This window comes from Genypterus blacodes, unplaced genomic scaffold (genome assembly GCF_046128005.1).
Source record: "Genypterus blacodes isolate CSIRO-AG114 ecotype Tasmania unplaced genomic scaffold, CSIRO-AGI_Gbla_v1 ptg000041l_1, whole genome shotgun sequence".
NCBI classification, from domain to species: Eukaryota; Metazoa; Chordata; class Actinopteri; order Ophidiiformes; family Ophidiidae; genus Genypterus; species Genypterus blacodes.
The window spans coordinates 459584-472040 of record NW_027466854.1 but is presented as its reverse complement, the minus strand read 5'-3'; the positions used below and the strand labels follow the sequence as shown (position 1 = coordinate 472040).

Sequence of the window (12457 nt, the reverse complement as noted above, 5' to 3'; positions counted from 1 at the left end):
CAAAGCCCCTCCATGCTTCTCTTTCAGAGAGTTCAGAACAAAGCATTTTCCTTGAAATATGCAGAGACTAGTTTATCACAAAAATGAGGGATTGTTTGAAAAGTATGAAAGATGATCGCTGCACCTGTACATTGCATCCCTGAAATACTTTCTATTACATTCCATTGACAATTTAAAAGGAAGAATTACTTAGTTTCAACACTGAATATGTCTGTGAAGTATAATTAGAAAGGTTCTGTAGCGTTCACAGTTAGGGATCAGGATTCAATCGCTCTCTGGTCCTGGAGATTGTTCTTCATTTTAAAGCTTTATGTGACATTTAACTCTCAACTCTCTAAGTAACGAAATGTATTGGAATATTGTTAACTAATCAAAATCAGTGATATGCTTATCAGACTTCACTGAGCAGCAGAGGACAATGGTTTAAACCTGAATGAATACTAATGTTATTAATGTTATTAAGTCAACAGGCTCTTTTGTAAACACACATGTTTCTGTGTGGGGCACAAGATCTGGATTGCAGCTAAATATACATCCAGTCCTGACCTATATACAGTTACAAACATTAGAGTGCAACCTTAAGGCCAATTGTCCTTTTGAACTGAATAAATGAATACGTTATCTGGATGATGATCTGATCTGGATACTTTTTTAAAGCTACTTCTTCTTTCTCATTTGAGCAAAGAAATTCAGACCAACTATAATAACATTTCTTCATCATTCATCATTTCTGCTTTGTCAGGACGCAACAGTAGCATAGTGGTCAGCTCTGTTGCCTTACTAAGGTCCTTGGTTTGAAGCTCTGAGCTCACTGTGGTTCCTTCTCTGACAGGTTTCCATGTTCTTGTTAGTAGTCATGATTAGAGAAGGAGAGTAAACAGGACTAGATAATGAGATTGTATGTCAGATAATCAAAATTCACATGTTGGCTTCTCCGCATGCATTTCCTCACCTGGCCTACTTCCTCTACAGCAGCTGAACCAGACAACCACTCTATGAAAGTGTTATAGTTGTGAGGATGTGAGTCTGAGTCTTCTATTTGTGTTAACTTTCAATAGGGGGGGAGGCAGTAGCTCAGTGGGTAGAGCTTCCGCTCGGGAACCGGAGGGTTGCCGGTTGGAGTCCCTGCCGAGTTGCCCCTGAGCAAGGCACCGAAACCCTCAATTGCTCCCCCCTCTGCGAAGGGAGGTAATGTAAGTCGCTTTGGATAAAAGCGTCTGCCAAATGATCGTAATGTAATGTAATGTAATAGCAGGTCGATTAAACGGTCAACGTTGTATACCAAAACAATGTCTCACTCAGTACAGTTTAACGCACACTTAAACTGTGAGTATACACATAACCCATACACATAGACCCATAGACTGTAATCAAGATAAATGTGTGTATGCTTACTCAAAGTCAAAGACAGAGAGTATTGGATTCTAACTGAATTGACTCTTTAATCAGACCAAGCCACCTCCTCAGTTACACTTATATGCAGTGAATGGATGAATCCTTTTAATTCCATCACCACACACAGCTGATATTGATGCCTTGGGTTTGCACACTGATTCATAATGCAGTTTACATCCAGCAAATTACTGAAACCATTTTCAGTGGCCTGTTATTCTGAGAAACCAGAGCTGGCAAAAGCAAAACAACTGCTGTGTTTGTCTCATTCTGGGCTGTGTCTGCCTCACTGGATCAGAGCTAATGAAGCCAGTCGCTGCACCGACTGGCCTCAGCTTCTGTTGAGAGAAAACCTTCTAAAGGGATTTGGCCATAAATAGAAACACATCACCTTCTTCTCTGTGAATCAACGACGCTTGATTACTGAGACGTTCCACTGCCATTGATCATTCTCAGGTTTTGTATTGAGTGCTGCAGTCTGATGGCTTTACATTGTTGTTGTCATAGCGCCACCATAATGTCTGCTGATGGTTCAGTTTTTTGCATAAGAAGTGAATCTACACACCCAGCAGGTTTGGTGACTGTAAACAAATTAACCCATGCAGCACTTGGTAAGGAATGAGCCACACACACATGGCTTCAAGATTAGACTTTGATTGGATTTCGTCCAGAAACTCCACCTGAACAGTTTTAGTGGAAAAAAAGGTTCAATGTAAATGAGTCAACATTAGAATCCTGATTCTATGACTTATGGTTTAAAACTTATAGGCCACAAGTGGTTACAGCGCCACCATCAGGCCAAACTGGAACAGGATCTTCCCTGGATCCTGTCTCACCTGCCCACCAAGTTTCATGTAAAGTGGCTTATAACTTTCAGTAGTTTCAGTATTCTTACTGATAAGCAGACAGAAGCCTCCTCTGGGAAGAGTCATTTGAAGTTTGTTGTTCTATTTTTCCACACTATTGTTTGCATACACATTACTCTGGGGGTTCTGCTCTCACAAGAGTTACTGTCATATCTTTATCAGCTTACTCTAATGTCCCTACATGAAATCTATTACACGCCAATTATGGATGTACAAACACAGATCAAATGTCCGTGAAAGAGCTCAATATCTCCATGCATAATAATTAAGAAGTAGGTGTTGTCTTTAATGGTTCTATATGCGTATCTTCCTACAGAAGTTCTTCAGCTGCAGCTTTGTGACAGTGAATGTAGCCTTAGCTCTTAATTATATCATAGCTAACTGTATATTTCCAAGGTGACTGCAGCTCTGTGGTTCTTCCTCTAGACAGGAATTACAGGCAGTTTAAATATTGTTTTGAAAAGGACAGAATGTCACTCAGCTGCAGCGGCGCTCCGTACTGAAGGAGCCGGACAATGAATCCCCATCATTCCCAGCTCAAGCAGGGAATTCCACCACAGGGATTCGGGTCTCCAAGGGAAGGAGGCTCCTGCAGGCGTGTGACTCGCCATCGGCCACACGCTCAGGGGACAGCTGTGTCCCGCTGCAGCGTCTGGCTCCATGCCTCAGCACAGCAGTTGACATAAACAAACAGGGCTGAAAGCCACTGGTTCAGTCTCCAAGTCTATTCAAGACGCTGTAGAGCCCACTGGCCCTCGCCCAGCCTGCTCCATTAAGTTAGAATGGATGGTGAGCAGCACTGTGAGGAGTTCAGCTGGTAATGAAAAGCTGCTGACCCCGTCCTAAACCAACAGAATGGAACGGGATAAAGTGGCTTTAAGACACATGTTTGTGAAAACAAATACTGGGAAAGTTCACATGGCTGTCACTCAAAATGAGTGGAGGCTACATTTATACTGCAGGTGTCGGTTCTCAATTCCAATTCGTTCCTATATCCAATTTATTTCCTGCCGCTTTCAATCTTCCTGTGTTCACAGGCCAGAGACCTGAAGCCCACATGAGCAGACAAGGGTTTAGTACCTGAGACAGAAGCAAACTAAACACTGTAGTGGATGCAAATGAGACCCAAATAAAAATAGAAGCTACTGCTTTTGAAGAATCTTTAGAGGTTTGCAGTGCTGAGCCACAGACACATATCAGACTTACTTCCACATATGACTGCGGCCCAAAACAGGATCAGAGAATATCAGAGTCCATGTGTTTCTAACTGTTTACATGTTTACATTACAGTCGCATGGGGCCACAATTCTTGAACTGACCCATGGAAAATCTGTGAAAATCTATGTGCATAAATGAATTTGACCCAAAACTTCTATGTGTCACTTTGTCTTTGAGCACACATTCTTTAACCAAGCAGCAGGAGATCCCTTTGCTTTTATTTCTCTTCCGCTTTTGATTTTTCAAACAAACACATCAATACAAAGCTAATTAGAGGTCAATATCAAAGTCCTGGGTGTTTCCTGCAGCATGCACATGCATACAGTTGACACACTCTTCCCTTACACTCTTTGTTGTGGCAATATGAATGTGTATCTTATCCAGGTAAAGCCAAAGGAGCTGTTGAGATAGTAACAGCTCAGTTAAGAGGAGATAATGCTCTCAGATAATATCTCCCTCCCCCCATAGACACGCTAACACTCTGTGATTGAATACATCTGTATAAAAGCATGTCCTGAATATATTTGTCATGATAAAAAATGAAATTGAATCTTCCCATCATGTGTAACAGTTGAACTTTATTGGTTGATCGCTGCGTTCTGAGTGTGAACACGCAGATGCAAAATCAATAATTGGCCCGACGAGCGAAGCAAAGGGAGGCAATGCTTTCATCTCATTTTTACAGGCAAAGTTGCGTGAAACATGGGTTCAATACATTAGACAGATAATTGCCAAACTGAAGAAGACACATTAATAAAGCAGGAATCCAAAGTCCATTGAAAGCAGGTGTGGTGCCTTTACTTGCATGCAAAGCTCAGGCTGTGGGGCAAGAGCCAGTGATTCTGAAAGAGCTTCTTGATCTTTCCAATATATAGACAATCCTTCCAACGCACAAGCCCAATCCCAGGACCCCACGGCTCACGCAACGATTTTATGAGCATGAAAATCATGCAAAGCGCATTTTTGGCCGTCACAGTCAGCGGATCTTAACTTTCAGCTTCTGGAACAGATCCTCACGCAGAGTTTCCCACCACCACAGACAAAGCGACTCACTTCCAGCCTCCACCTCATGCTTCTCCTGCCTGCTCCGTTTTATATATGAGGCCGTTTTGCATGATAAACTAGCAACATTCCTTTGAATCTACACATACGTACTATATATCAAAGGCAATTAGTTCACAAGTAGTAAATACAAAGGCTTGTGTGTTCATGTGTAATATCATAGAATGTTTTTATGTGTTTAGAGTAAACATGTATGATTAGTACTAAAATGGTCTAAATGCTGCTGACATGCTCACTAATCTATAAATTCTGAAATTCACAGTCAAAGTCTGTCATTCTGCACAGGATGTACTTCCACTGCCGATCTCTGAAACAAAGCACAACACAACAACATGTCATTTACACAACCACAAATCTCGGAATTGTTTTATTTCTCTTGAGTTTGTTTTGCCAGTAAATTCAGCTCCTAAGGCGTCACTGCAGAGGTTCGGCTATGAGTGTCTGAGGATTTCAAATATTTCTGGGCGGATTTGACATTTTCTAGAGCCAAACTGCCGACTCATGGGATCAACATTTATCTTGGAACAAACAATTGCTCTGAGTAAATTCTGTCAAACCTCAGCACGCCGCTGAAGGTGGTCTCGGCTCCTCTGATGAAGTAACCATAACCAGGGATCACCAGCTCAGCCTCCTGTTTGTGGTATTCAGGAATGTCATTGGTCTTCCTGCGCAGAACAACAAAAATCTATTTAGTGTTCTGGAGAGATCGACAGCAGTCTGAATCATGCGTAGCACTGTGGGAACATACATGCAGGAGTAGGGACAGCGCTTTTTGTAATAGCAGCAGTAGAACTGCCATTCCCGGTCCAGAACGGATTCAAAGTACTTGCTCTGCACACCAGCTACCAGGCCGTTACGAGTGCATGTGGAAGTCCTGCAAAGACACATGAGAGTCATTAAGGCAGATGAGTCACAGTCTCATATCCCAGTGAGGACACGTAGATAGACACTATACTCTGATTAAAGTCAGAGTCAGAACACAATTGTAATCTGATTATGATGTTTCCATGAGGTGGGAGAATCTTGAAGGGCATTTTCCACCTGCATTCACAAAGATATCAAACATATTCGGGGTAAGTGTTATCTTTAGGCGTAGGGTGATAAAGCACAGATCTTCTATACTACAGTATTTACTATGCAGCCATGTTCATACAAAACTAATACAAAGGTACAACATTTCAAAGTTAAGTGCATGATGGAGATGTTATAGGAGACGCTACAACATGATGTTTGAAAACAAAAATGTTCTGCCTCAATCATAATCGTAGGTAGTAACATGCATGTAAACACACAGTATTGTCCTGTGTCGCCTGCCGTATGCTGTAAGGGCCATTCTGCCATTTAGTCACATTAAGAAACACTTAAGGAATAAATGAGGAATGTGTGTCAGGCTAAATTACATTATGACCCAGGTGGCTGTGAGGAGATGGACCTCTGGATTGAATGTAAACACGGGTGTGTTGACAGTACAGTATGTTTATGGCCCGTACAATGCACTGTCATCACAACACATCCATGAATATCAAGGCCAAAGCAGCAGGAGCTGCAGCTCTCCGCAAATTTTGTCATGGCAACATGGATACAGCCTGCAGTCATCTAGTCAATGGGAATAGGTTAGCTCTTTCCCAGCAGGGTGATGTCTCTGCCAGGGTAATTCAGACAGACAGCTGTGTTAAAGAGAGTCAAGTGTGACAGCCTTTGGTGTTTCTGTCTCTGAATCAGTGGGTTTGTTGCAGTTACATCTGATCTTAATACACCACAAGCAAATCTGAAATAAATCTCAAGAGCCTGCAAATCCAAAGTGCTCATTATGTATTTACCCTGAAAACCACCTTTGTTAAAGGTCCTTCAGGTCCTTCAGAGACATTAACCATCCATCGCATCTTGACATAGATGAGCATCACTTAGATTAAATGAGGTGTTTGAGGTTTTGGCTGTGGGTGCTGTGAAGTCAGATCAGGCTGTAAAGGGAGTCGCTCAAAAGGAAATTCCAGGCAGAGAAATGATTTATCCTCTTCCTCTGGATGAAGCAGAGAGATGTACTGGCTCACTAGCTGCTGGATTTTCTTTCCCCCAGTTCTTCCGTTTTATGAATGGAATGTTGCAAAAGTTCAGGAAAATGTTGTAACATATGGCCAATAAAATGCAGCAGGGACTCCTTAAGGACGTTTAACAGCCGTTTGGATGTTGTTTACTAAATTCACTAGAGACTCTCGTGTTTCCAAGAACTGTCAGCTGTTTCATTCGCACTGCCTTAATGGAGAAAAGTAGTTAGAATCCACATTTTAAGACAGGGAAAAGGAAAGATATACATGTTGCAACCTTTTAAGATTGTGTTTTAATCCTTCACAGAGTAATAATGGGAAGAATATAGAGGAAATGTAGTATGAAGTATTTTATTATGGAGCAGTTTGCACTCCTCGGTTTGAAGTGACGCCTCGTTTGCAGCTGTATCTGCTCTTTGCTCCAAATGTGATTTGGAGGTGTTCCACATGTGTGTATACATTTATACCAACCTAACACGGGTGGCTTTGTTACTGCAACAGCTTCAGCAGCAAACTCCACACAGCTCTGCTATGGGCCTGTGTTGTCTGGTAATAGTGACCTTTCAGCACATACATCGGTTGTGAAAGTGTGAAAATTGGGATGAAAGATCATCTTTGGTCCCATGTTTCATTTTTAAATTCAAACTATTTGCATGTTTCTGTATTGAAGTGATTTGTCAGTGCAGATGAAACAAACTAGTCTTTCTTAAATCATCTTCTATCAAATTCTTCCTATCACACTTGGTCAAGGACATAAATCCTGCTCAGTCCGGTTATGTGATTCTTAACTGCATTAAAAGCTGTAAAGTCACAGCTCAGTGCAGTGAACATTCAGCTACTGTTCAGACATCTTATCAACAAAACCATTAAAACATTTTACTGCAGAGGAAGAGCTTCTGAACTCTGCTGCTATCAATGCAAGTCACTCACTGCCTTCAGCTCAGATCTGTTAAAAGACCAAGAAAACATCCATAGGTGGATAAAATAGTGAGGAGATATCAAAAAGGACTTACCACTCCATCCCCGCACGGTTGATGTCGTCCCACCAGCAGTCAGTGGCTTCCCCCAGAGACTCAGGGGTGGGCTGGCACTCAAACGACCATAAGCGATCTGAGCCTTCTTGTTCGTTGAAGAAGCTCCTGATGGCCACCAGGGCCTCGCCAGGGTGGCACTGGAAGTTGAAGCCTTGTCGGTAGACATTGACCCACTCCATGTCGTGGTGGTCGGTAGCCTGAGCTGCCACCGAGGCCAGCAAAGGAAAAGCCCACAACAAGAAAGCAGGATTCATCTTAAGGATTGTCTGCACTGCTCTCTCACAGCTGCCTCTATCCACGCTGCTCCAAGACGTTTGTGGTCCAGATGTTTTCTCCAGAAGTTGATGTGTAATTTGCTCTCACAGGACAAACCCAAAAGTTGACCTCACTTGACATTTTAAGGTGGACTGCAAGATTCTGCCTTAACAAAATCCACCATAGATAAAGGCATTCCTTAAAAGACAGCATCCACATGAAGTTCAGTCTTAATTAATGCAGTACAGAAGAATCAGGCCTTTGCTTCTGTTATTCAGGCCTGAACAACCTCAACACATGCATTTGTGACAGTTTCACAAGCATCTGTTGTAACCTTCCAGTCACACTCCAACACATCGATACATGGGTGACATTGACCTGAATCAATCACTATTTTGTCGACCTAAGTATTGATTGTGTCACAATGTTTTGGGGGTTGAACGTGCAGAGGCATTTTTATTGAAAATTTCACTCAGTGACATCTAATAAGCCCACAGAGTAGTGTCACATAACCCTACGCAACCTTTAGGACACAAGAGACACAGTATGCGTTTCCCCTCATGTTTGTAGTGCTACACGGTGTTTGTGTTGAACACTGACAAAGCTTGATCAAACCCAGAGCGCCCAAACTGACTGGAAAGCTTTGCTTCTGATAACTTATTTACTTTCCCAATTTATTTCCATGTTTTGTTTACAAGGCTTTTGAGAGAAGGCCTTAAAGAGACAGTACCTAAAAAGAAAAATGCATTTTTCACTCAGTGGACACAATGGTGTTGCAGCAAGGGAGAATAGAAGAGGGGGTTGATGTGTGTAGGACCCTAAATGAAGGATAAAAGCATTGCAGTCTGTGTATCATGGCCCCTTTAAGTTAAAATTACACTACGTATCATCACACACAATTCTGTTTCTGGTTTCCTATCACAGTCCGCACTCTTACATGCACATTAAAACTTACTTATCCTAACTATACTGCAGTTAAAGCAGTAAATATGTTTGAAATGTCATATACCCTTCCCTGTGTTTGCGCTTGGCACAGCCCGGCCCCGCATTATGGAGCTGTAAATGGATTTATTGTGGCTTTTAAACACCTCGTCTCTCACACTGCCATTACACAACACATCAGCACAATGTTGTTGATTCCTTCCATGCACACAGCTTCAAGTGATATTATGATTTTTTACAAAGTTTTTCAGGGTTTATGTGTGATCTGGGTCACTGTTGTTCTTTGTAAGTTGGAGCATTCAGGAGATATTTCACATTCCCTTAACAGATCCATCGCTCCTCTGAGTGCACACCAGTATGGATCTCTGTGTTAAACATGGAGACAAACCTCACACAAACATCGTCTTGTCATCTAGGTTTGGACCTAAAGGACTGAAAATCTTCACTGATCAATCAACAATAAGTGGAATTGAGTTTCGTAGGAGGTCACATCCTTTTCCTGCAGAACTGAACATGTGATTCAGCGCCAACATGCAGATGACCATCCTCAAGAAGCACTGATCCATTTTCCTCACTGTGTCACAGGATGTAACAGCCATAAGATTTCCAACAGCTTTTCCTGTTCCTGTGAATCTGTTCTTGCTAAAAGCTGACTGGCAGACAGATTGCCGCACTGTTCTAAAACGACTGAATATTTATAGCAAAGGCAAGTTTATAAATACAACATTTCATATGCAAGATCATTCAAAGTTCTTTACAGGCCATGTTCAAGAGATAGAACAGATAAAAAGAGCTTGTGTGAGGTTGGAGGCATTTTCTTGATATTGATATTCTTCTTTGTGTTTTATTGATCTGGTTGGTTTTGAACTTTGTAAAAGTCAAACCGTGTTCACACTGATGATCTCATGCAACCCAACATTTACATCCGCCATGTGTTTTAAAACAGAAAATACATCTTGAGGTCATTGAGACGGTCTAAAACTTAGTTTGCCTCTGACTAGAGAGGACGGAAATCCATTTTATGAACCAAAGCTTTTGATCCCACATGAGAGATCATCCTCAAAGCAAGTCAAATTAAATAAGAGCACGTGTGCAGCCGGTGTGTGTGGAGTTCCACAAACGTCAGAAGAGAAGTGGTTGGTATTTATAGATGCATATCTATTTAAAAATCTCTATTTAGAGCGCTGCTATTGGCACTTTGAAGATACAGGGCTCAAGTCACAATGCTCAAGTTTGACTGTAATACTTCACTGTGCCAAAGATCATAAACCGGAGACAGGTCCAGATCTTGATTCAGATAAAGTGACCAAGACCCAAAGACAGGCTTCTTTCACTTACATTAATGGAAGGGTCTTCCAAGGTAAACATTTGGGAGCTACGGTGCACATCTGCTTCTCATTGTGTTCCCCAGCAGCTTTCACACACCTCTCCTCCTGCTCCTACACTCAACGCTGCCTGTGCTGTGTTTTTCAAAGTTGCTTCATGATTCCTGTGATGAGTGGTGAATGCCAGCAGACGCCGGCTCGTGCTTTTACAAAGCTATAAGCCCTCTCAAAGTTTGTAATGGAGGTGTTGGTTCCACCTCATTTCAGATGCAGCAAGGACAAACACAAAGCCACAGAAGCCCAGCTACGCAAATACATTATTCACATTGAAAATCTAATTCCACGTTGTAGGTTGCAGGTTGCAAACTGTGGCGAGCAGATAAATGAGGTGTTACAGTCTGGCCTTTCCTTACAGAGCTGAGGCGTGTGGGCTGTCTGCATCTCTCCTTCTGTTTACACACCGTGGCTTTCTTCACACACAAGAATCTAAAGTATATACAGTACATGTTGAACCTCTTTCCTTGGTAAACATCTTAAGTGAAGATGGACATTGTCTTGCAAAGATAGTATCTGGCTCTTTGGGTAGAATAACAAATACAAAGAGGTATCAATACACAGATATATACACTTTGACATATGTTAGATGGCTTTCTGTTGCATGTTTGACTTTGATCCTAGTGGCTTCAAAGTAACGCCTCCATATTCCGTCTCTTATCATGGAACAACACTTAGACTCACTTTGACTCCCTGGTGTGCAAATTATTCATGTCACATTTTGCGTTCCCAGGTTTGCACTTTGTTCTTCTCTCTGTTTGCTGATCCACATGACACAGATGACTATTCTTAGTGAATTTCTTGTGTTAGGTGTGGTGCAACCTGTGACAAACCCCTGAATCAGTAATGTGTCAAGTGGAATCCAAACAATAATGTGTCTTAAGACATCATACGCTGAATGAATAGATAAGGAAATAACAGCATAACATGATGAATCAGTCTGCATGCATTTCCTCACATGTCAGCCTCTTCCTCATGTGCCAATTAATCACTTCATCATCATATGGAGTCCTATCAATGCTGTACACTTAACACAGATTTTGCTTCAATTCCAGTACAGTAAAAACGGGAAAACAATGACATCTAATTCAATCCGCACATCTCAAACTGTCATTATGGATAATATCAGGATACTACACCTCTAAAAACACAACCCACTCTGGTATGCAGGGTTATGTAACTGCCACTGTGAGGATGTCAAAAGGTCCCCTTGCATGGTCTGTTTTCCCATAAGACCTTGCTGTCTAATAGTGCTTCACTGATGAAATTAAGGGGCCACCCGAAAGGAAACTAGAATAACGTCTCCAAAACAAATCACTTTGCTTCAGGCTCTAACCTCATTAGAACAATGCGTGCTGGTTACTGGGAAGATGTGTCTGAGCCGTGGCTTGTAAAGCAGACAGGCAAAGATAAGCCTCAGTGACAGTGGTGATAATGGGAGAGCAGGAACGATTGCCTGGAAAATAATCACGCCCCAAAGTATTTCAGGCGCACGATACCCTGTTCTCATTGGTTGGGCTCTATCCATGCTTTAACTTCTGTCTTTGGCCTCAAGGTTATTTGTGAGATGATGTGCAACCTTCAGAAATATTTGACTGATCTTTTCAGAAAATTGACTTAGACAATCGTCCTTGGTGAGAGTGAATTTGTTCTAATTGCATTAAATGTAAAATGATGTTACACAGAAAACAATCACCGACCGAGCCGTGTTATTATTCTGTCAAAATCAACTCTGTATTTTGTGTGAGACATTGAAATTGAGGGAAACTATTCATTCTATTTGGAGAAACCCTTACAGCTCAGTAACTCTGTCTCATATCCTCTGACAGATCCTGAAAAAATATCATACAACTAACAAACTTATGCATTAAGTTAACTTAACTTAACTCTTTTGTCAAAATACATGATTTAGCCTTAACTTAGTATAATTCAGCATTTTCCATCTACATTTTGGTTACCATTGTTGAGTATGCGACCTGATTTAAATTAATTCACTACAAACAGCCATTGGATCAATAATCTGATCCCAGGCAGACAGAGATGTGGGTCGATAATGGTCATGAATGAGATCATGTTAAAGCAACATGAGGAATGACTGGGACTCTGTTGTTCAGCCACAGTTAGAGTGCTTAGTTATGTCTCCACCTTCTTCCTCAGGCTTCTCATATCCTTACATATTTAAAATTCAGAGCAAAACTCAGTCATGGAGGCATCAGAGGTGCTTCAGCGCGTCCAGGCTCCATCCGTATCAACATTTCCACTAT

The 12457-nt window shown here is 41.7% G+C and overlaps 1 protein-coding gene across 1 annotated transcript; it reads right to left on the bottom strand.

Annotated features, from left to right (window-relative positions):
- Positions 1 to 4043: 4043 nt before the first annotated feature.
- On the bottom strand, positions 4044 to 8813 carry dpt (dermatopontin). Its single transcript, XM_076148600.1, has 4 exons — positions 7597 to 8813; positions 5287 to 5412; positions 5096 to 5203; positions 4044 to 4845 (listed from the first exon to the last, which is right to left on the bottom strand). The coding sequence occupies exons 1-4, from the start codon at positions 7869 to 7871 to the stop codon at positions 4779 to 4781; spliced, it is 576 nt and encodes a 191-aa protein (XP_076004715.1). The 5' UTR covers positions 7872 to 8813; the 3' UTR covers positions 4044 to 4778.
- Between the last annotated feature and the right edge of the window lie 3644 nt (positions 8814 to 12457).

Coding starts and splice junctions, on each gene's coding strand:
- dpt (XM_076148600.1), bottom strand. CDS start 7,871: ATGAATCCTGCTTTCTTGTTGTGGGCTTTTCCTTTGCTGGCCTCGGTG. Junction 5,413..7,596: donor AACCGTGCGGGGATGGAGTG/GTAAGTCCTTTT, acceptor GTGTCTTTGCAG/GACTTCCACATGCACTCGTA. Junction 4,846..5,095: donor ACCTTCAGCGGCGTGCTGAG/GTTTGACAGAAT, acceptor GCTTTGTTTCAG/AGATCGGCAGTGGAAGTACA.